At 46.4% G+C, this 21,025-nt stretch overlaps 1 protein-coding gene across 2 annotated transcripts in view; it reads right to left on the reverse strand.

The window, feature by feature from the left end:
* LOC122928721 (coiled-coil domain-containing protein 50-like) overlaps positions 1–18,723 on the reverse strand; it is a 95,258-nt gene extending 76,535 nt beyond the window's left edge. Inside the window, exons 1-2 of one of the 2 annotated variants that reach the window (XM_044281864.1) lie at positions 18,566–18,723; positions 6,932–7,051 (exon numbers count right to left, since the gene is read on the reverse strand). In XM_044281864.1, the coding sequence (XP_044137799.1) occupies positions 6,932–6,980 (49 nt within the window). In that variant the 5' untranslated portion in view covers positions 6,981–7,051; positions 18,566–18,723. Of the gene's footprint in view, positions 1–6,931; positions 7,052–18,388; positions 18,407–18,565 lie in introns of those variants that run through there. The other variant, XM_044281865.1, reaches the window with a different exon arrangement.
* Positions 18,724–21,025: the final 2,302 nt, after the last annotated feature.

The following is a 21,025-nucleotide window of genomic DNA, read 5'->3' on the forward strand; positions in this document are numbered from 1 at the left end:
CAAGTCTGCCAGCATGTAACACGGGGACAGGGAACTGGACTCTGGGCCCAAGTGACAAAACAGGCTTTTTTCCACTTTAGAAGAAAGGAAAATCTCACAGCACAGGCGGTTTTTCTAAATTTCTCTGTAACAGTTCATTAGTACATAATAACAGAACAGAAAACCTGCAGATGTAGCAGAGAGGAGATTGTGATTTGGCGCTACGCATCATTGTAGTCCATTACCTATCGATGGCACTATCACTGCAGGTAAAGCTACTCATTACTGAGGCCTCTTGGCCCTTACTGCATCATCTCATGCATTCACACTGCAAAACCCAGAACCCCCTTGGATTAAAGTGAACTGAACGTGGAACACCGGACAATAATATGGCGATCTACGTTTGCTCACTAGAACTGGACATTTTTGTAGCTTCTTGCCCATTTCTGACCATGACCGGTGATGGCCTCCACACTATGGTATGTCTATTGTAGGACAACCAGAAGTAGGGCAAACAGCTGAGCGGTACACAATACTGCTTTCTGGCTTTTCTGTCACAGCTACAGAATATCGCATCCGCTTGTGGACAGGAGCAATACTATTTTTAAGCAATGGACCACGATGAGATACAGTGCTGATGTATGATGACTAGTGATGAAAGCCTCGGATCATAGATCCGAAGTCGCTTCGGTCAAAACTTAGTTTGAATACGGATACAGAGATCCGTCTCCGTACAGTATTCAAATGTATGAGCTCCGGTGCGTTGAAATGAGTTATCACCGAAGTCTTGCGAGACCTCGGTGAATAACTTCGGTATTCGATTTTTAAAAATGAAAACTATTTTAAAACAGGAATCCGAAGGCGGCTTCAGTACCGGCTTTGTAACCAAGTTTTAAAATGGTTTTCAAGTTGCTAAATCAAATCCCGAAGTTATTGTCATTCCCCTCGCCGGAGCCCATACATTTAATGCTGTACAGCAGGGGTGGGGAAACTTTTTGCTGCCGAGGGCCATTTGGATACTTGTAACATTATTCGGAGGCCATACAAAATTCTCATCTTAAAAATGTAACTGCTGTATTTGGTCAAACATATAACTGACTACGGGATAAGTTACGGAAATTGCGCTTCGATTAAAAAAATCTTTTAGCGCTGTATTTTTGTAGCACAAAATGGAATGGCGCCTGCACTAATTTTATATATATTTCTATTACATATAGTACAGGTGCAATTTTGACCATAATTTTTTAGTTCAGAATGTTACATATTAAGTTCTTCTTTTGGCATTAATGGAAGCTCATCCCAGAGGGGTCCAGAGAGGGGTTCACCCAGCTTTAACTCTCCCTGCCACTGTCCCTGCCTCTTCCTTTGCAACTGTCCCTGCCTTTGTCCCTTTCTGTACCTCAGATCTGCCCCCCAGCCTCAAATCACAACCCATCAGACCCCCCCCAGCCTCAGATCAGACCCCCCCAACCTCAGATCAGACCCCCCCCCCCCCCCAACCTCAGATCAGACCCCCCCCCCCCAACCTCAGATCAGACCCGCCCCCCAGCCTCAGATCAGACCCCTAACTTACCTCTCCAGCTCCGGACGGCGCTGCCTCTTTGGAGATTCACTTACCCTCCCTGGTCTTCTTCCCACCGCACTGTACTGTGACCCGACAGCGCACAGCGTCAGGTCATAGTGTGCATCTACGTGCACTACGTCCTGACGCTGTACGTGTCAGGACACAGTGCGGGGCTGGAAGATGACCAGGGAGGGTGAGGACAGACAGTGCAGTTCTCACCTTCCTGTGCCTCCCACATGCTAATTAGCATTTTCACAATATGTTCTGGCAGGGGGCCACATCAAATGATCCCACGTGCTGGAGGTTCCCCACCCCTGCTGTACGGAGACGGGTCTCCGTACAGCATTTAAACAAAGTTTAAGGGGGGAGTGTCCTGACTATGGCGGAGTGAACACGCATCTCAGAGAGCTCCTGCCACGACATTGCTCTAGCAAGCGTTCCTAGCTCACCGGTGCCTGGCTCTTGGGCTCAGATGGTCCGGACGAGAAGGGGTTCAACAGTCGGTCCCCCCAGAACTCCCACAGAAGTGAGACGCACGGGCGTTTTTTGCTCCGGAGGGGCAGAAGGTAACAGGCTGCAACTCCTGCGCGGCTGCTCTCCCGCAAGCAGCGTGCGAATTTAATATCGCAGCGCCCCCATACAAACCCTTACTAAGCCCGAAGCTTGCTGAAGACGACCTGCACCTCAACATGCACCAGTCTCAGTCGCCCGCCACAGGTTGGAAGAAAGGCTCACCGCCGCCTCCCCCGGCCCATGCTGTGAACGGAGGAGACACGAGGTACGAGCCATCTTGCCAGGCCGCACTAGATCCTGTGCCAGTGACACAAGCGTCGGTGCCTCTGCTTCCACAAGCCCCAACCCAGTCCTCTCTACAATTAGAGCCAGATGACCCATCCTGGGACTGAAGGGCCCATGTCCGGCAATTGCCGACCAGACAAGAAATGGAACAATTCATAGTACGACTGGAGACTTCATATAAGCAGGAACTCCATACCCTGTCTACCAACTTACAACTCATCGAGGAGAGGGTAGATGATGTCTCCTCTCACCAAGCTGAATTGTCCTCTCGTCTGGATGCAGTGGAAGACAAAGGTCTTCAGAGAGACCAACACATTAGCCAGCTATACCGGCTTCATGAAGATTCTGAAAACCGCAGCAGGCGTAATATCAGGTTGCGAGGCCTTCCTGAATCCCTATCTACTGCAGATCTCATCCACACCCTGCAGGATTTCTTCAAGATGATCTTAAACAGACCGGTCTCTGATGACCTGGAAATCGACAGGGCGCACAGGGCACTCGCCCCACCTAATCCTGATCCTTCTAGACCCAGGGATGTTATTTGCCGCTTACACTACTACTCCGTAAAGGAGGAAATCATGCGGAAATCGCATAACAAAGCTTCGATCGAGTACAAGGGAGCCCACATCTCGCTACTACAAGATCTAGCCCGCTCTACCCTACAACAACGTAGAGCTCTTCGCCCCCTGTTAGAGTGCCTACGTGAAAGAGACATTCCCTACATGTGGGGATATCCGTTCCAGCTGGTGGTCAGAAGAGGCGGCAAACGCCATGAACTGCGAGATCCCTCGGAGTTAGCAGATTTTCTAGCTGCGCTGGGACTACCTGATATTGAGCTCCCTGAATGGAGTACCATTCCTCCGATCCCGGCACGTTTCTCAGTCTGGAAGACTACGCCATCGGGACGCAATAGACGGTCTGATAATCGGAGGCCATCATCATGATCTCCCCATCGCATCACATTGCATGCTGTGTACAGTTTGTCACTTATAATGTGCTCTTATGTTTGAGGTCTCTTGTCAGTTGAGGTCCGGGCGCCCTTGGTTTGTGTTAGAGGTGCTACCCTGATTGACAAGACGGCTTAGTTATTTTGTCTTCAGCTAATGAGTAAGCAATTAGCTGGGTGTTCTCTGCTTCATAGTTCAGTTATGTTATTGAAATATATGTCGGCAGGTTCTACTCGCCCGTCACTCCTTCCCGTCCACTATCCTTATCTCTAGGACGCTCACTTTGATAACTAATGGTCAGTTATACTCTCGGGCAGGTCTCAATATCTGCTATTGGAAGACAGTCCCCAAATAACGCTCAACGTTACCCTCCTCACTTCCGAGGTCTCATTGATACACTCTGTGTACCACTCCTAATTTGTTGTCTTCGACTACTCTCCACTTTTCCCTCCTCTTCTTTTTCTTCCCCTTCCTTTCCCTTTTTCTGTTTGTCTCTGTGGTCTCTTTGCCCAAGTTTCACTCGTTGTCCCTTTGTGGTGTTTGTCTGTCCTGTCTCCCCCTCTCCTGGAGTTTTTTTCCTACCTCAATACCTTTCCCTGATCCCTTCCCGAGTCCTGCATTGCTGATTCATTCCTCTGTCAGAAATGAACCAACAGGCTGAAATCAAACTCGTCTCCCTAAATGTTAGAGGGTTTAATATCCCTGACAAAAGATCAAAGATTCTTGAGGGAATGCAAAAGGATAAAGCGCAGATCTTGCTCTTGCAAGAAACGCATTTTAAGACACACCACAACCCAAACTTTAGGTCAAGGGCCTATACCACCTGGTTTCACAGTACAAATCCAGAAGCTAAAGCTAAGGGGGTTTCTATCGCTCTGCATAAAAATCTTCCTTGCTCTGTTATAGATTCCAGGTCCTGCAGCAAGGGACGATACGTCTTTGTCAAGCTGGCCATCCATGGGAGAGCGTACACAATAGGTAACTTATACCTTCCAAACTCGGGGCAAGGTAAGACGTTTGCAGCTATTATGTCTGACTTTAACTTACCTCTTAACCCGTCACTAGACACATCCCTAGGACGATCTCTTGTTCCTAACTCAACAATCTCCAGGGTTCGCTCTGTCTTGCAGAACAATAGGCTCGTTGATGTATGGAGGATTTTAAATCTGGACAGTCGCGATTACACATACTACTCCCAAGCCCATAACACATACAGTAGAATTGACTTGTTTGCCATACCACCCTATAGGCTAACTCCCCTACTCCACCCCCGATGCCGAATGCCGTGCAGAATCAGAAGCGTTGCGGGTGCCGGGGGGCAAGGCAAGTATGATCTGTGTGAGGGGCTCGGGCATATGGGAGGGCATTATAGATCTTGGATAACCCCTTTAAGGAGACCAGCTGTGTAGGGAGACTTAGTGGCAATGCTCTATGGGAAAATAATATGCAGAGGCGTCTTCCAGGGAAAGAGAAAAGTCTTGCCAGTGCCGCCCTTTTTCTTCCAAAAAGGTGGCACTAGCAGGACAATTCTCTTTCTCTGGAAGATGCCTCTGCATATTTCTAACCTTGAACCCCTTTAAGTCCTCTTGCACACGACCGTATGGCTTTCATTTTTTTTCCGGTCCTCAAAAAATGGATCCGCAAAAAATACGGATGACATCTGCGTGCATTCTGTTTTTTGCGGAAAAGAACAGCTGGCCCCTGATAGAACAGTACTATCCTTGTCCGTTATGCGGACAATAATAGGACATGTTATATCTTTGAACGGAAAAACGGAAACGGAAGGCATACGGAGTATCTTTAGGTTTTTTTGTGGACCCATTGAAATGAATGGTTCCGTATACAGAACGCAAAAAAACGTAATGTAAACGCAAAAAAAATAAAAAAAATAAAAAATAAAAATAAAAAGAGGCCTAAGGCTACGTTTCCAGCAGGGAACAGCTGGCCAGCATTCACAATATCCGTACAGTTGGATCTCTTGACTATAACGGCATCAGGCGGCGATCCGGGATCAGACAGCTGGATCTGCTTGACAGAGACGTGAGCAACGTCTTACTCAAAAAAGTGGACATCTTGTATGCATGTTTCCTATCCTGCCCGAGAAAGCTGCCAAACGGATTGTCACCCCTCAAAGGCAAGCAATTTACTCATCAATATGGCTTCCTCCACCAGCACACAAGTAGTATATGCAGAGTGACGTATTGTGGCTGCCTAGTGGGATTTTGGCGTAAAAAAAAAAGGCCGCAATGAGAAAATAAATACGCTGCACATTCACTGTTCTACCATCGACTGATATGAGGCATCTGAAGTTTCTGTAGTCGTAAGAGCGGTATTCATGAAGTACAGCAAAAATAGCTCACACAAGACAGATGCGGCATGGCGATAAATTTTACACACACATCACACAATGCACCGCAGGTCAGGCTTTTCACCGGGGCCTGCTATAAATCCTTGTGACACGGTGGGAGAGGGGAGATCGCTTGCACAGGGAATGGAGAATGAGAGTTTTGTATCTTCCGTGTGACTTTCAAAAGAGCATCTATCATTTTGGCAATGAAAGACAGACAGGAATGCGCCATTCTGCATGAGGGACACCCCGACAGGGGCTCATCACCGACAAAGAAGCCAGTAAATATACAGGTCAAGACAATAAGTATGCTTAATGGAACAACATTTAGCAACTTTGCGTGTGCTTTGCTTCACTTTTGGCAAGATTTTCTACTTTTCTTCTCTACTCACACCCAAAGCTGCATTCAGAATCTGCCAATTTTCATTTCATCATAAGGGTAATGTGGGAGCTCACATGACATCCCACAGGTAAGGTTAGACTCTAGAGCCTCATTCCGTGCTCAAATCCGTGAGAAGGTGGTCAATGATGCATCCGTGAAGGATCCGTGTGTCATCCGTGTTTCACTGACCCTGCACAGCTGAACAATAATTTTCAAAGCATCTCTTCCTAATAATCCGTGAAACACGCATGCAACACGGATAGCATCCGTGGCTTTCACGGACCCATAGACTATAATGGGCAAAAATAGAGCATGCATCCTTTGTAAAAACACAGACTGGGCTAAAACACTGATGTCTGAATACACACATTTAAAATTAATGGGGATGTGAGCTGTGCGCGGAGAACACATACAGCACACGTGCGCGGAGAACACATACAGCACACGTGCGCGGAGAACACATACAGCACACGTGCGCGGAGAACACATACAGCACACGTGCGCGGAGAACACATACAGCACACGTGCGCGGAGAACACATACAGCACACGTGCGCGGAGAACACATACAGCACACGTGCGCGGAGAACACATACAGCACACGTGCGCGGAGAACACATACAGCACACGTGCGCGGAGAACACATACAGCACACGTGCGCGGAGAACACATACAGCACACGTGCGTGGAACACTGAGATGTGAATATGGCTTTACTGGAAAGAACAGGTAAACTGTGGTCTGTTTCCAAGGGAAAATAGAAGATGTTTGATAGCAGCTTTGGGTGTGAATGGAGTAAATCTATAGAAAGGAAAATATAACTATCCATACACATTCCAAAAGATAACAGTTTTCAGCAGGTGTTTGATGTTGCAAAGAAAAATAAAATGACAAGCAAACATGAGCTGTCACTAACCTTCGTTAACCCGTGGCAGATTTGATTTATCGATCGGAATATCGGTCATGATTTGTCTCTTGATTCAGCCCTCCTTTGATTCCAGCGTTTCAGTTCACGTTAAAGAACCATGGAAAGAAGCTGAAAAATGCAACACATATTTAAGATGTGGGATCTTAAAAGACAGAAGACAGAAACTATGGGGCATGAGTAATATGCTTCCCTGGCAATTAGGAAAAATATATTATACATCTGCTTCAAAGATCCAGAGTTTGGTGGCTGCGTACTGTGCCTGGCATTCAGCTAAAAGCAACAGCATTTCTGAGCTGCTGTCAGTCATCTGATTTCAGCCAATCAGCATTACTGGGAGTTTTACCAGCTGTTCTTATTGGCTAAGAAGAGTCGACATGTCCTGCTGACAATTCTCCTCCCAAGAGTCCTCTTCAGCTGGATGCCAGGCACAGAAAATCCAAGCAGGGAAGGTTGCAGATAAAAGCACTCACAAAGTTCTTATTCCTTTACTCCGTGGTAGTTTATTTTCCCTGAATTATGCAGTTTAAATAAAAACTCTCCCAAACTATTTTACAGACATGAGTAATGTCATGTAGTGGGTATAATGCGGTAATGTCATCTACATCACCATTAAGCGTCTTCATACATCTGGGAAAGCAATTTGGAAAATCTGTTAATACCGTATATCGTCCTCATGACTATATGTCAATGCAAGATCGCAGCCGTTCATCAGTCAAGGAAATTGCATCTGACTGCTGCCAGGACCCATGTTACATATGTAGCTCGCCTTTAAACGCAGACGTGTAGTATTACATGACAAGTGCATACAGTAACTGGTGTGCGGTATTAGATCATACCAGCATGGTGCGTTATCCGATACTGGAGTTATAAGTCGTGCCAAGACCAAGCTCCAAGTGCAGGATAGATGCAGATGAGGAGGCTGGAGAGACATCTATGGGACCACACATGGCGCAACTCACAGCCCGCTGAAACACGTAAGAGATAAATCTAAATGCACCTCCACCACTATGATCATAGGGAAAGAGACTGGTACCATAGGGAAGGACTGGTACCACAAAGTAAACTGGGTAATAGCTAAATAATAGGGACGTGCAATAGATGCAATGGTAAAAGTTTAAATGGGCCCTAATCTAGTTTAGTCCCTTATCAGAGCTTAAAGGGGCATCCCGGTTACAGAAAGTTATCCCCTATACCACGGATAGGGTATAACTATGAGATCGGCGGGAATCCTACCACTGGAACCCCCACCAATCCTGAGAACAGTGGCCCCATATCCTGTGGGGCCCCCCTGAAATGGACGGAGAGGCTGGGCGGAAAAGACGAGTACACAGCTCACCTGTCTCCGGTGCTCCCATAGAAATGAATGGAACGGTGGTGCGCATTTCCACCCAGCCGCTCTGTCCATTTCAAGGAGGCCCCACAGGGTACAGGTCCCCTGTTCTCATGATCGGTGGGGGTCCCATTGGTAGGACCACCACTGATCTAACAGTTATCACCTATTTGATGGACAAGGGCTCATGCACACGAGCGTGTGTGCCCCATGCTGTGGACCTCAAATGGAGGTCACAGAAGTTCGGGCTTGGGATCGGTGTTCTGTAGATTGTATTATTTTCCCTTATAAAACATGGCGTGAGGTAAACGCATTGCACCCGCACTTGTGCGTTGCGTGAAAACCGCAGCATGCTCTATATTCAGCGTTTTTCACGCAACGCAGGCCCCATAGAAGTGAATGGGGCCCATTTGTGTGTAAGGCCTCATGCACACGACCGCTGTTTTATTCCGTGTCCAATTCAGTGTCCGTTGTTCCGTTTTTCGTGAGGCACACAAGATTGTCTTCCGCGTACGTTTTTTCCCTATCATTTGCATGGCAAACTTGACACACGGAAACAAATAACGGAATCGGATCACGGAACCCCATTTTGCGGAACGGAACACAACAACGGTCATGTGCATGAGGCCCAAGGCCGCAATCACACATACGTGGTCCGTTAAAATCCGGCCGGCCGTCCTGCTGAGTGCAGGAGTGCACGGCGTCGTTGGTTGCTATGACACCATGCGCTTTGTTCCGCCGCTGCTGTACAGTAATACACTCATATGGTCTATATGACTGTATTACTGTACAGCGGCGACGGCACGAAGCGCACGATGTCATAGCAACCAACGACGCCGTGCACTCCTGCACTCAGCAGGACGGGTTTTCACGGACCACGTATGTGTGAATGCAGCCTAAAAGTGATATAACTGCATCTCAAATACAGCTTCAATGAGTTTTTAAATGGAATGTCCACCATCAGGCACCAGTCTACACATTACCTATAGAATGAAACTACATTAAAAATTTTTTTGCCATTTTATAAATACATAACGTCTCTTATCCTGTAGTGATCCTGAGTTACATCCTGTATAATACCCCAGAGCTGTACTCAATCTGCTGGTGGGGTCACTGTCTACATACATTACTTTTCCTGTACTGATCCTGAGTTATATCTTATATTATACTCCAGAGCTGCACTCACTGTTCTGCTGCTGCAGTCACTGTATATGTACATTACTTTACTTATCCTGTACTGATCCTGAGTTATATCTTATATTATACTCCAGAGCTGCACTCACTGTATATGTACATTACTTTACTTATCCTGTACTGATCCTGAGTTATATCTTATATTATACTCCAGAGCTGCACTCACTGTTCTGCTGCTGCAGTCACTGTATATGTACATTACTTTACTTATCCTGTACTGATCCTGAGTTATATCTTATATTATACTCCAGAGCTGCACTCACTGTATATGTACATTACTTTACTTATCCTGTACTGATCCTGAGTTATATCTTATATTATACTCCAGAGCTGCACTCACTGTTCTGCTGCTGCAGTCACTGTATATGTACATACATTACTTTTCCTGTACTGATCCTGAGTTATATTTTGTATTATATTCCAGAGCTGCATTCACTATTCGGCTGTTGGGTTCACTGGAGCAGACTTACTATTGAAAATCGCATTTCACGTCACAAAAACGGTATGCATGCTTCTGGCGCATTTTCGGAGTAAAACTACGCCAACTTATAAGTATGTGTTTTTTGGCACATGGACAGAATTTGGCGCAGGATTTACGATACTTCAAATTTATAAAGGTACATGCACCAGAATAGTAAAATTTGTCTAATATTAAAGAGGACCTTTCACCTGGAAAAACATTGTGAACTAAGTATCCTGACATATACAGCGGCGCCCGAGGATCTCACTGCACTTACTATTATCCCTGGGCGCCGCTCCGTTTTCCCGTTATGTCCTCAGGTATCTTCGCTCAGTAGGTTATAGTAGGCGGAGACTTAGGACTCTAGGTTATAGTAGGCGGAGTCTGCCCTTGTTCTACTGGGAGTCTCCTCCTCCCAGGCTGTAGCGCTGGCCAATTGCAGGGCACAACTCACAGCCTGGGAGAAAAAAACCTCCCAGGCTGTGAGCTCTGCGCTGCGATTGGCCAGTCCTCTTTAAGACTGGGATTCCTACTCTTAGTGCAGCGCTATTAGTACATCTTCCCCACTGTGTGCAAACATTAATTATTTTGCACTGATCCTGAATTACAGTCTGCATTACACTCCACAGCTGCATTCACAGTTCTGCTAGTCAATATTAAAAACAGTCCACAACATGTTGCTAGATGCACCCCCTAAGTTTCAGATTGCTGTACGCCTGGAAACTGCGCCAGCAAAGAATACCAAGAGATTGCAACTATGGCTCAGGAGTAAAAACGTATGGCTTGATCCCTTATGTCCTTTTAAAGAAATCCAACAAGATCATCACTCCTATTATGGGGAGAGGTTTAAGATGTCAAGATCCACACAGGGCAAACCACCAAGAAATGCATGGGAACAAAAACACACATTTCTAGTAGAAGGAATTACTCAAGGTGAACTCCCTGCCACCAAGAAAGCGAGACACAGCACAAGACACAACAGGAACACACACACCCTGCTGACATGTGCCGCCAAACGGAAAATACCTGCCTGAAAGGACACCTGTAGTCAGAATATGGCAGCGTTTATTAAAGGGGATTCTGTCAAATTCACAGAAGTGTCATATAAATAGGTTCATAGCGTGAGGAACACCATAACTGGCCAAAGTAGAGAGTTATTTCCTGTGTATTCGGGGGGGGGGCAAAAAAACTGTAACACACTATGAACCACATTTATTATTAAAACCTATGTGTGAACCCAACCGTAAAGGGGTTACGCCATCAAATGTCATTTTAATCTAGTTCTCTTTATTACAATGGTGCCCCCTGGTATGTAATCTATATAGAAATGTGCACATCCAGATACTGAGGTGGACACACATGCTCAGTTCCATTGTTCAACTGCCACCAGCCATATCTGTGGTTGGAAGCGGTCACAAGGAGTGAGCTGCAGCAGAAAGGACACCCCCCTGAGCGGTGATGAGGGAATAAAACTGCTGCAGCAGAAAGGACACACACCCTGAGCGGTGATGAGGAAATAAAACTGCTGCAGCAGAAAGGACACACACCCTGAGCGGTGATGAGGGAATAAAACTGCTGCAGCAGAAAGGACACACACCCTGAGCGGTGATGAGGAAATAAAACTGCTGCAGCAGAAAGGACACACACCCTGAGCGGTGATGAGGAAATAAAACTGCTGCAGCAGAAAGGACACACACCCTGAGCGGTGATGAGGGAATAAAACTGCTGCAGCAGAAAGGACACACACCCTAAGGCTGGGTTCACACCTGAGCGTTTTACAGCGCGTTCCTACGCGCTGTAAAACGCTCAACAAGGAGAAACCAATGCTTCCCTATTGGCATGATTCTCACCTGGGCGTTTTACAGCGCGTACAATCGCGCTGTAAAACGCCCGACGCCCCAAGAAGTACATGAGCTTCTTTGGGGCGTCTTGTCGCGCGTTCCCGTACATAGACTTTCGGGAACGCGCGACAATGGGTGTTCGCTTGTCTCTGTATGCGTGATTACAAATGCCCGTACAAGCGCGCATACAGAGCGCTCCATCGCGAACGCTCAGGTGTGAACCCAGCGTAAGCGGTGATGAGGGAATAAAACTGCTGCAGCAGAAAGGACACACCCCCCGAGCGGTGATGAGGGAATAAAACTGCTGCAGGAGAAGGGACACACCTCTTGAGCTCTGGTAGGGAATAAGCTGCAATAAAAAGGACACACCCCGAGCTGTCGTAGGAGAAAAGATACACCGCGTGAGCTGTGACAGGGAGATAGCTGCAGCAGAAGCATATACTGAGCTGCCAGACTGAAGAGAATCTAGCAGAGCAATGAATGGGGAGATCTCTGGATCCATGTGAGGTACAGGGCTGGTTCTAGCTTTGTTAGAAAGAGACTGGCATGTAATATGTGATGTCCGATTTTTATTTTTTACATCAATCATGGCACAAAATAGTTTGGCCAACAAAGAGCTAAAGATGTCAACTGGCGCAAATCAGACTTTTGAGAAAGTGACATTTAAAAAATGTTGAAGGAGTTTGATGGAGTTCCCGAAGAAGGCCGACTGTCCTGAGAGGAGTGATCACGCCGTCGTGTGGCCTTAAGGCCCCTTGCAGACGAGCGTGTCCAGATTAGGTCCGGATGCGTTGCGTCTGCGATTAGGGAAAATCATGAGAGTGCGTAAGCAATTTCAGTCAGTTTTGAATGCGATTGCATTACGTTGCTCAGTTTTTTGTGGGACCCAGACCCGAACCCGGACTTCTTCACAGAAGTTCGGGTTTGGGTTAGGTGTTCTATTTATTTTATTATGTTCCCTTATAACATGGTTATAAGGGAAAAGAATAGAATTCTTAATACAGAATGCTTACAAAAATGTGGCTTGAGGGTTTAAAAAATTAGAATTAAAATTAACTCCCCTCATCCGCTTGTTCGCGCAGCCGGCATCATCATCTTTCTTCTTCTTTCAGGACCTGCAAAAGGACCTTTGAATTTTCTATCTTCATTCAGCAGGACCTGCGCTGATGTCACAGCACTCACCACGTGGTGAGCGCAATGACGTCATCAAAGGTCCTTTGGCAGGTCCTGAAAGAAGACGATGCCGGCTGCGCAAACAAGCGGATGAGGTGAATTATTTTATTATTATTTTTAACCCCTCATGCCACATTTTAGTAAGCATTCTGCATTAAGAATGCTATTATTTACTAACATGGTTATAAGGGAAAATAATACAGTAAATTGACTTTAAATGGGGTTGCTCATCCCGATCATCTCCTAGCAACCGTGCGTGAAAAATCGCACTGTATCCGCTCTTGCTTGCGATTTTCACGCATCCCCATTCATTTCTATGGGGCCTACGTTGCGTGAAAAACGCAGAATATAGAACATGCTGCGATTTTTACGCAACGTACAAGTGATGCGTGAAAATCAACGCTCATCTGAACAGCGCCATTGAAGTGAATGGGTCCGGATTCAGTGCGGGTGCAATGCGTTCACCCCATGCATTGCACCCGCATGAGATTCTCGCCCGTGTGAAAGGGGCCTAAGGCCTCTATCACAAATGAGTTTTCCGCACGGGTGCGGTGCGTTTTGTGAACGCATAGCACCCGCACTGAATCCTGACCCAGTCATTTCAATGGGTCTGTGTACAATGAGTCTGTGAAAAAACATTTTTTTCATGCATCAGTTCTGCGTTGGGTGAACAACGCAGCACGTTCTATATTCTGCGCAGCGCTGGCCCAATAGAAGTGAATGGAGCTTCAGTGAAAAACGCATTGCACCCGTGCGGAAAAAAAAAATGAACAACTGAATGCAATTGCAGATAAAACTGACTGAACTTGCTTTCAAAATAGTGCGAGTTTCACTGAACACACTCTGAACGCATCCGGACCTAATCCGTATCGTCCGTGCGAAAGAGGCCTAAAGGGTGTATTAGACAGTCCGATTTAACAGGCGATTGTTGGGAAGGAAGTGTTCCCTACCAGGAATCGCCTGCTCGCTAGCGGAGCAGACCACTGCTACTACATGCAGCGATCTCCTCCTCAGTATAGGCAGGAGCAGTGGTTACACCATCGCTGTTCCCTATGCTGAATCATCGTTTGCCGGCAGCAGAGAGTGATTAGACACCACAATCTGCCGCCAGCAAACAATGTTTTTTTTTTTAAATGTCAAAAGATTTGGATTGCCCGATGAAATCATTTGCTCGTTCATGGGGCAATTGGCGACAGTATTAGGCACCTTTCACACGAGCGAGTATTCCGCGCAGGTGCAATGCGTGATGCAAACGCATTGCGCCCGCACGGAATCCGGAGCCATTCATTGCAATAGGGCTGTGTACATTAAAGTGTTGGTTTTCACGCATCACTTGTGCGTTGTGTGAAAATCGCAGCATGTTCTTTATTCTGCGATTTTAACGCAACGCTGGCCCCGTAGAAGTGAATGTAGCTGCGTGAAAATCGCATTGCATCTGCAATCAAGTGAGGATGTGATGCGTTTTTTTATGGATGGTTGCTAAGAGATGTTGTTTGTATACATTCCGTTTTTTAGCACGCGTGCAAAACGCATTGCACCTGCACGATAAAAACTGAACAACTGAACGTGATCGCAGGCAAAACTGAATGACTTTGCCTGCGAAATCTGGCATTTTTCACTGAATGCATTCGCAACGCATCCGGACCTAATCCGGACACGCTTGTCTGCAAGGGGCCTTACACTGCCAGATGATCGCTAACCAGCGTTACTGTGTGAAAAATCGGCAGATGTAATACACCCTTAAAGGGAACCTGTCACCAGGATTTTGTGTATAGAGCTGAGGACATGGGTTGGTAGATGTCCGCTAGCACATCCACAATATCCAGTCCCCATAGCTCTGTGTGCTTTTATTGTGTAAAAAAACTGATTTGATACATATGCAAATTAACCTGAGATGAGTCCTGTACATGAGAAGAGTCAGGGACAGGACTCATCTCAGATTAATTTGCATACGTATCAAATAGTTTTTTTTAGACAATAAAAGCACACAGAGCTATGGGGACTGGGTATTGAGGATGTGCTAGCGGCCATCTAGCAACCCATGTCCTCAGCTCTATACACAAAATCCTGGTGACAGGTTCCCTTTAAGTGTTCCTCAGTGACATGCGTCCCTCCCTGGTTTTTGCGGACGCAGGACCCATTCACTTAAATGAGCAAGCAGTACTTGCATGCGGCACTTTTTTGTGGTGCGGAGGCACGTTCAGAAAACCCACGGAAGCACTTTGTAGTGCTTCCGTGAGCTTCCGATCCATGCCTTTGTTCTGCACTGCATCGTATCTCCCGGTGAATGGGTCCGCATCCATGATACAGTGTGCACATGGCGATGCCCGTATACTGTGGACCCGCTGTTTTCAGGGCGCAATACGGGCACGGCAGGGCAACGGCCGGGTGCATGAGCCCTAACAGTGGCCCAGACAGACACTAATGGCGACCTAAGTATAAATTTACACCACCTTTCCGAAAATTCTAGAGACCCTAGTGACCATTTTATTTGAGATACAACATTATGTTATGTAACCCGGGCGTGCTGCCTTCATTACAAAGGGGGATTACTCTGTGTGTTTAGTCACTGACACACTGTGCAGGTTCTGTAGCAGATCATGACGTAATGGACACAAAGACGATTCATTATTTACTACAATGCTTTCCTCGTAGGAAAAAAAATTATGAAACCAGCAACAAGTTAAATATTGATATCTGCAAATGAATTCGGATGACACCCTGCCAGCGACCAGGACAGAATTGTAAGGCAGGTCACTTGTCAGGTCCAAAAGTTGGGAAATTCCAACACTTTCTGGACCAGAACATGACAGCTATTGTTTTCTAATTCTGCCTGAGAGCTTACGATTCATTTCCAGGATGGGGGGGGGGGGGTGTTTAGTGACGGCTGCAGAAGTTGATGAACTGTACTGAGTGATATGTGGAAAAAGTCCCTTTTATGATTAGAGAAAAGAATGGAACCTGATCTGCAGTGTGTACATGGGGTTCAACTGGCTAGATTGTATGAACACAGCTCCATGAGAGGAGATGGAGAGGAAAACACACACACATAGATAGAAGTGTACCGTTGTCTGATATATTTCCATGGTAACAGACTACAAACAACCCCTATAAGTAGTCTGATCCTGCAGTGCTACTCGCTGCCCCTCTTATTTTGTCAGATGGAAGGGATTACTCTATTGCAGGTTTCAGGGGAGCATGTTCAACACACCACAGTGGACTCTGCTCCTTAGGCCCCTTTCACACGAGCGAGTTTTCCGCGCGGGTGCAATGCGTGACGTGAACGCATAGCACCCGCACTGGATCCGGACCCATTCATTTCAATGGGTCTGTGTACATGTTTTTTTTTTCATGCATCACTTCTGCGTGTTCTATATTCTGCATTTTTTCACGCAGCCCTGGCCCCATAGAAGTGAGTGGGGCTTCAGTGAAAAACGCATTTCGTCCAGAAGCAAGTGCGGATGCAATGCGCTTTTCACTGATGGTTGCTAAAGCTACTTTCACACTTCCATTGTTGGATTCCGGCATGCAGTTTCGTTGCCGAAACTGCCTGCCGGATCCGGAAATCCGTATGCAAACGGATAGCATTTGTTTCCGGATCCAGTTGACAAATGCATTTGAAACAACGGATCCGTCTCTCCGGTGTCATCCGGAAAAACCGACCCGGTATTTATTTTTTTCACATTTTTAAAGGTCTGGTTTTCCGGAACACTTGGTACCGGATCCGGCATTAATACATTTCAATGGAAATGAATGCCGGATCCGGCATTCTGGTAAGTGTTCCGGAATTTTTGCCGGAGAAAATACCATAAGAGTGACTGAACTGAAGACATCCTGATGCATCCTGAACGGAATGCTCTCCATTCAGAATGCATTCGGATAAAACTGAAGCGGTTTTTTTTCGGTATTGAGCTTCTGTGACGGAACTCAACACCGGAAAACTTTAACGCTGGTGTGAAAGTACCCTAAGAGATGTTGTTTGCAAACCTTCAGTTTTTTATCACACGCGTGAAAAACGCATTGCACCCGCGTAGAAAAAAAACTGAACAACTGAACGCAATTGCAGACAAAACTGACTGAACCTGCTTGCAAAATGGTGCGAGTTTCCCTGAGCCAATCCGTCACGCTCGTGTGAAAGAGGCCTCAGACCGGACCGCAGGGCACTAGAAGGATTTCTAATGCTGTGTGTCTCTGCATGACCTCAAGTGTAATGATTTGTACTCTCATAATGCCATCAGTACAAATCTTTACAGTTGAGCTCGGGCAGAGACACACAGCATCTGGTCAGAGGAGTTCACTACAGGAATTCACGCTCCCACGCGCAGAATGCGTCACGCAGGGAACACGCTCGTCTGAGACTGGCCTATGACTACACAACAGGGTGAGTTTGTAGCTTTTTTTTGTGTATACCGATAAATATCTACATTTTTAGGCGTTCTATTCTGGCTGAACATGTTTGTAGTCTAGAACCATGGAAATACATAGGTTTGCACAGGAGCTGTATACAATATCAAAATGGCATTATGACCAGATAGATAGATCCGATTTAAGGCCCATTCACAGGACCGTATTTTTTCTGTCTGCATCTGTTCCGCAATTTTGAAGATCGGATAAGAACACATTCATTACAATGAGGCAGCAAAAGATGGGTGTGCTCTCCGCATCTGCGCTTCCAATCGCCCGCCAAAAAAAATATGCATTTGCGGACGAGAATAGGCATTTCTATCAGGGAGCAGGACGTTCCCATCTGCAAAATGCGGACCGCACCCGGGCGGTATCCGTGTTTTGCGGTCAGTAAAAATGGATACGGTCATGTGATTGAGGCCTTACAAGTGATGGAAGGCTAAGGCTGCACCACTTACAACGCGGCGGGTTATCCAACTCCTGTACTGAACCACGCAAACCCTGGGCCGGAAAGGCTTGACAACTCTTGTTCTAAAAGGGTTAACCACCTATGTCGATGCCCGTCCTGTGGATATATGATTAACCCTTTCAGAACCAGACAACGCACGGGGGGGACTAGATATGAACACAGACATTTTAGGACAAGACCCATAATAATATTAGTATATCGTCCAGGGGACGGGACAAACATATAAAATATAAACAGCAAATATCTATGGACGGGGACACAAAAGGAGAAAGGACCCCGCTGATAGGTGGATAATTACAACCCCCCTCATTCTGTATTATAACCCCCCTCATTCTGCGCAGGAGTTTGGAAGACTCTGAGATTAGAAATTCTGATTAGATAGATAGATAGATAAATGAATGAATGGAGGGATAGAGAGAGAGATATTGTCTGCAAACAATGATACTCAGAATTATTAACCTTTTCAGTGCCAGGGTGCAGTACCCTTTGTTTGCAAAAATGAAGACAGAGATAGATGATAGAAGATAGATGATAGAAGATAGATAGATGACCATTGCTGCCACATCACACAGACCTGCCTGATTGCCAGTGATGAGAGGTCAATGTTTAACCCTGTCAGCACCAGGCTCCCTCAGTGCAGGTCTACAGACATCCACTGTTAACCCTTTCCGTGCCAGCCTGCAGCTGCCGCATTTCCAGGCTGCAGGATTGCGGTGAGCCCCCCGGACAATGGTGCAGCGCCCCCCTGTACCTGCACAGATGCGGGGCTCCCCCGGCCGGCTGCTGCCTGTGTGCTGCTGGGCGGACAGCTCTTCTCTCCTCCCTCCTTCTCCCACACAGCTGTATCTGCAACAATGTAACAAGCTGGAGAGACGGAGGCCGCGGGGGGACAATCTTCCCACTCTCCTACAGCTCAGTATCCAGAGGGCTCTGTATCTCCAGTGAAGGTGTCAGCTCCACCTCACAGGACCTGCCATCCATTCCTGGAGGTCTCAGCAGTGCCACAGATGAATGCAAATGTCTCCCAAATAATTGTTATGAAATGCTTTCTGCATAGGTTACAGTGTGAGGATGGCACAAGGCCTGCAACTGGATCAGAACATCTGACCTGAGGGGAAAAAGTGGAGTCAGAGTCCAAAACAGCCAATCAGATTGCATCTCTCATTTTACAAAGTTTTTATTTAATTAAAGATGGAATCTGATTGGCTGCTGTGGGCACACGCTCCAATTTGCACCAGTTTTTATACATCTGCCCCTTTGCACCATCATCTGCCATTTTGCACCATAGGTTGACTTTATCATGAGGCCTCCCAAGTGTCCCTCTTTTTGACCCAAGTCCCTCTGTCCCCCTTTGCTCCTTAAAGGGATTGTCCGGGCTTTTAATATTGATTACCTATTCTCAGGATAGGTCATCAGTATCAGATCGGTGGGAGTCCGACACCCGGCTGCAGGAGGAGACGGCGAGCGCAGTGCTCACGTGCCGTCTCCCTTCTCTCTTCCTACTCCCCGCTGTATGTCTATGGGACAGCAGCAGCGCGCGCCGTCTCCTCAAACAGCTGATCGGCAGGGTGCTGGGTGTCAGACCGCCGCCGATCTGATATTGATGACCTATACGGAGGATAGGAAAAAGGCCGGAAAACCCCTTTAAATGCTGTATAGATTTGCATTATTGCATTGACAATATTTTGTCTGGTCCTCTCTGTATATTAGAGCCCGCTTTGTATATTTTGTATATATTTTGTATATTATTAGATGTAATTAGGATTTTAGAGATTTCTATATTCAGATAATTTTTGTGCTATTGTGTAAAAAGAAAATGATTGAAGTGTATAAATATGCAGGAAAAATGGATCCTTCACACAGTGAACCATAAGTGTCCCTCTTTGACCGTCCAAAATGTTGGGAGGTTTGCATTAGCAAGGGCGATCGGATGCAGGAACGGGCCCCTGTGCCAGAACCGTAAAAGGGCCCCTTGTTCTCTCTCTAACAGGTCATCATTAGTGTTGAGCGAACTTGTGTTTTAAGTTCGGCGTCTAAAGTTCAGGTTCGGGTTATCGAAGAATCACGTTATGGATTTTATGGACCATAACGGAATTTAGAATCCATAACGCGATTCTTCGATAACCCGAACCCGAACTTTAGACGCCGAACTTAAAACACAAGTTCGCTCAACACTAGTCATCATGTACAGGTCCTTCTCAAAAAATTAGCATATTGTGATAAAGTTCATTATTTTCTGTAATGTACTGATAAACATTAGACTTTCATATATTTTAGATTCATTACACACCAACTGAAGTAGTTCAAGCCTTTTATTGTTTTACTATTGATGATTTTGGCATACAGCTCATGAAAACCCAAAATTCCTATCTAAAAAAATTAGCATATTTCATCCGACCAATAAAAGAAAAGTGTTTTTAATACAAAAAAAGTCAATCTTCAAATAATTATGTTCAGTTATGCACTCAATACTTGGTCAGGAATCCTTTTGCAGAAATCACTGCTTCAATGCGGCGTGGCATGGGGGCAATCAGCCTGTGGCACTGCTGAGGTGTTATGGAGGCCCAGGATGCTTCGATAGCGGCCTTAAGCTCATCCAGAGTGTTGGGTCTTGTGTCTCTCAACTTTCTCTTCCCAATATCCCACAGATTCTCTATGGGGTACAGGTCAGGAGAGTTGGCAGGCCAATTGAGCACAGTAATACCATGGTCAGTAAACCATTTGCCAGTGGTTTTGGCACTGTGAGCAGGTGCCAGGTCGTGCTGAAAAATGAAATCTTCATCTCCATAAAGCTTTTCAGCAGATGGAAGCATGAAGTGCTCCAAAATCTCCTGATAGCTAGCTGCATTGACTTTGCCCTTGATAAAACACAGTGGACCAACACCAGCAGCTGACATGGCACCCCAGACCATCACTGACTGTGGGTACTTGACACTGGACTTCAGGCATTTTGGCATTTCCCTCTCCCCAGTGTTCCTCCAGACTCTGGCACCTTGATTTCCGAATGACATGCAACAGTCCAGTGCTGCTTCTCTGTAGCCCAGGTCAGGCGCTTCTGCCGCTGTTTCTGGTTCAAAAGTGGCTTGACATGGGGAATGCGGCACCTGTAGCCCATTTCCTGCACACGCCTGTACACGGTGGCTCTGGATGTTTCTACTCCAGACTCAGTCCACTGCTTCCGCAGGTCCCTCAAGGTCTGGAATCGGTCCTT

This window comes from Bufo gargarizans, chromosome 2, assembly GCF_014858855.1.
Source record: "Bufo gargarizans isolate SCDJY-AF-19 chromosome 2, ASM1485885v1, whole genome shotgun sequence".
In the NCBI taxonomy this organism is placed as follows: Eukaryota; Metazoa; Chordata; class Amphibia; order Anura; family Bufonidae; genus Bufo; species Bufo gargarizans.